Source organism: Gallus gallus, chromosome 1, assembly GCF_016699485.2.
Source record: "Gallus gallus isolate bGalGal1 chromosome 1, bGalGal1.mat.broiler.GRCg7b, whole genome shotgun sequence".
NCBI lineage: Eukaryota > Metazoa > Chordata > Aves > Galliformes > Phasianidae > Gallus > Gallus gallus.
Genome location: NC_052532.1, coordinates 153,688,983 through 153,691,972, shown reverse-complemented (window position 1 = coordinate 153,691,972; position 2,990 = coordinate 153,688,983). Strand labels below are relative to the sequence as shown.

At 41.6% G+C, this 2,990-nt stretch overlaps 1 protein-coding gene across 1 annotated transcript in view; it reads left to right on the top strand.

The window, feature by feature from the left end:
- Positions 1-235: 235 nt before the first annotated feature.
- LOC101748913 (envelope glycoprotein gp95-like) overlaps positions 236-2,990 on the top strand; it is a 3,965-nt gene continuing 1,210 nt past the window's right edge. The window contains exon 1 of the mRNA XM_004938653.4: positions 236-2,990. This exon is cut by the window's right edge and continues 1,210 nt beyond it. Within this exon, the coding sequence (XP_004938710.2) occupies positions 236-1,177 (942 nt within the window). The 3' untranslated portion in view covers positions 1,178-2,990.

Below are 2,990 nucleotides of genomic sequence, written 5' to 3'. Positions count from 1 at the left end.
ATATTTTAGGGTCTCAAATGATCAGGAATGGAACAACACGTACGTGTGTCACCTTTGGTTCAATGTGCTATACAGAGAACAATCATAACAGAGTCTGTCACAATTTTGATGGGAATTTGATGGGGCTGGTGGGGTGGAAGCAGAACTGTGTGACCTCATAGCAAGATGGAGTAATGATGACCCTCATATAAGACCCTATGCTAACCGATCATGGACGGTGGTGAGTCCAATGAACATGGAGAGTTTTTCGATAGCTGGTGCATATTGTGGATTCACAAACAAGGAAACTCGTTATTATAAAGGGAGCTTTTCTTATTGGTGTGGGTCAAAAGGAGGAAAGTGGTGGGAGGGACACAGGAATGGGACAACATGCTCTGGGTGCGGTGGTAATTGCACAGCGGAGTGGAACAATTATGCGTATGGGTTCACCTTCAGGAGGAGTGTGTCAGAAATATTGTGGAATAATGGGACTGCTAAGGCACTGCCCCCAGGTATCTTCCTGATTTGTGCCGATAGGGCATGGCAAGGTGTACCAGCTAATCCTCTAGGAGGTCCATGTTACTTGGGGAAGTTAACGATGTTTGCTCCAAATCATACGGGTTGGCTTAATATATCTCGTTTTCTACATCCTCGTAGGTGTCACCGCGATGTGAGTCCGGGACCTGAGTGTAACGATGATGTTAAGTTGTGGAGTGTCACAGCACATATCTTCGCGTCGATTTTTGCGCCAGGAGTCTCAGCAGCGGCGGCTTTGACCCAAATAGAAAGATTGGCATGTTGGTCTGCAAAACAGGCCAATACAACCACGCTTGTGTTAAATGCTATGCTTGAAGATCTTAATAGTGTCCGCCATGCACTGCTACAGAATAGAGCAGCTATTGACTTCTTGCTGTTGGCTCAAGGACATGGGTGTGAGGATGTCGAAGGAATGTGCTGCTTTAACCTCAGTGGTCACAGGATGTCGATTCATAAACAACTACGATGGATGCAAGAACATACACAGAAGATTAAAGAAGAGAGTGATCCCTTTGGGAATTGGCTGAACAGACTGTTTAGGGGAGTGGGTTCATGGTTAAAGCAATTGCTTAAGGTTTTTGTGATAGGGCTTGCAATCTTTGTATGTATTCTGATCTGTCTTCCATGCTTTGTAGGATGCTTGCAGAACTCCTTGCAATGAATGATGGAAAAGACTTTTGACCATCGGATTGAGTATCACAGACTGTGTGAAAGGTTGTAGAAGGGTGTAGGTTGTTGCGTTCGTGCTGCAACGGGGCAAGGCTTGGCCGAGCGCGGGGAGTCAGGTTATGAGGGCAAAGGACTCCCTGTTGCTCTGATGTTTTCTTAAAGGATTGCAGTAAAAGAGTAGTAGAAATAGTTTGCTGAAATGTATTTAGGATTAGATGCTTTGCATTGCTTCGCGATGTACGGGTTAGACGTATGTAAGTAGTATTTAGCTTAGGGAGGGGGAGATGTTGTAGTAGGCGTTTTGCGGGGTTACGGGATGTACAGGACAGGCTTCTCCCTAAGCATAGTGAGACGGTGCTATTGTGCTCTAACAGACTGACCTTGCTGCCGAGAAAACAAGAAAGAGGAAGGATGTGAAGGAATGAGGAAGCAACTAAATAAGGCACGATGTTATCCAGTGCGAACCAATCAGGGCAGAACATGACGGCACAGTTGCTTAAGTTAAAATATATAAGCTGTGCATAGTAGTGAATAAATACCATTTTACTGCTCATCATATTGGTGTACGTTTGCAGTCATTTGGCCCTGACCAGGTAGTTGGCCAGTACGTGCTAGGGCTAACACAGGATGCTAACATCACAGTTGCTGAAGGCAACACCTGTGTACCTCAGGCATTAATGTAGGTTGCACTTTGAGGCCAGACCTTAAGAAATAATATTTTGCAACATCTAGAGGTGCGGTGCTCCCAGTCCCTCATCCAGAAAGCAAAAGTGGTTAATATCCATTCAAGCCTGTTTAGTTCCTTTCTTTTGAAGCATATTTTTAATATAATGAAGCTTCTCATTCTGCAGAGCAGGTAGGGAGTGATTCAATATATAAATTCTTTTGAGACCTAAATTGCTTTATTGACAAATACCAATGGCCAATTGAAATGTCCTTGGGGATCTCTACCATTTTCTCTTGTATGTTATGAGGATTTAGGATTTTGTTTGTGTGTTCTCACCCCAAGTGGAATAGTAGAATGCACAACAAAGTGAGCTCGACAGGGGCAGCTACCCCATGAGGAACATATGACTATTCCTTAAACAGACAGCACCCTATTAGATATTTATTTTACAGTTTTTCTTTACAGTGACAGTGGAGTACTTCTCCCCAGTACATAATTTTCATGTCATCTATTTGATATGTAATACAGTTTCTCGGGATTGCTAATATTCAGTTGATTAATTAAAGAGATATCACTGAAAAGAACCTTCTTTTCTCTATGACCTGGCAACTGACTGCTAGAAGGAAAGAAATGTGTGGCTTGAATGTGAAAATTACCAACTGAAAAGTTTTATGCAATTGCCTTGACAGAATTATATGAAGGTAATCCCTCAAGCAAGTGTTACTTTTCTTGCTGTTCCCCAATCTTATCTATTACTCTTTTAAAAAATTGTTTTTTCTATTTTTTTATTCTTTTTTACTGTTGCACCCAGAGGCTGCACCAAGATTGAAGGCTGTTGCATTAACAAGGCGAAAACAAATCCTACAATGTCCAAATCAGACAGGCTATTTTGATGAACAATTGCATTTCTCATTTGAAATAGAACAGAGTAGGCCAGACAAAGATCTTACCACTTCTTCTCCTTATTTTCTTTAAAATTTCTTCCTCACAGTTATTAATTAGAAGCAATTTCAAAGCTTGAGATGGAGTGTCTATTATTTTTATTTTTCACTTCCAACCAGCTTAAATAGAAAAGTTCAAATAAAAGTTTATAAGCTGCTTGTTAAGACTTGGCCTGTAGTGCTTACAGTGCCAGATG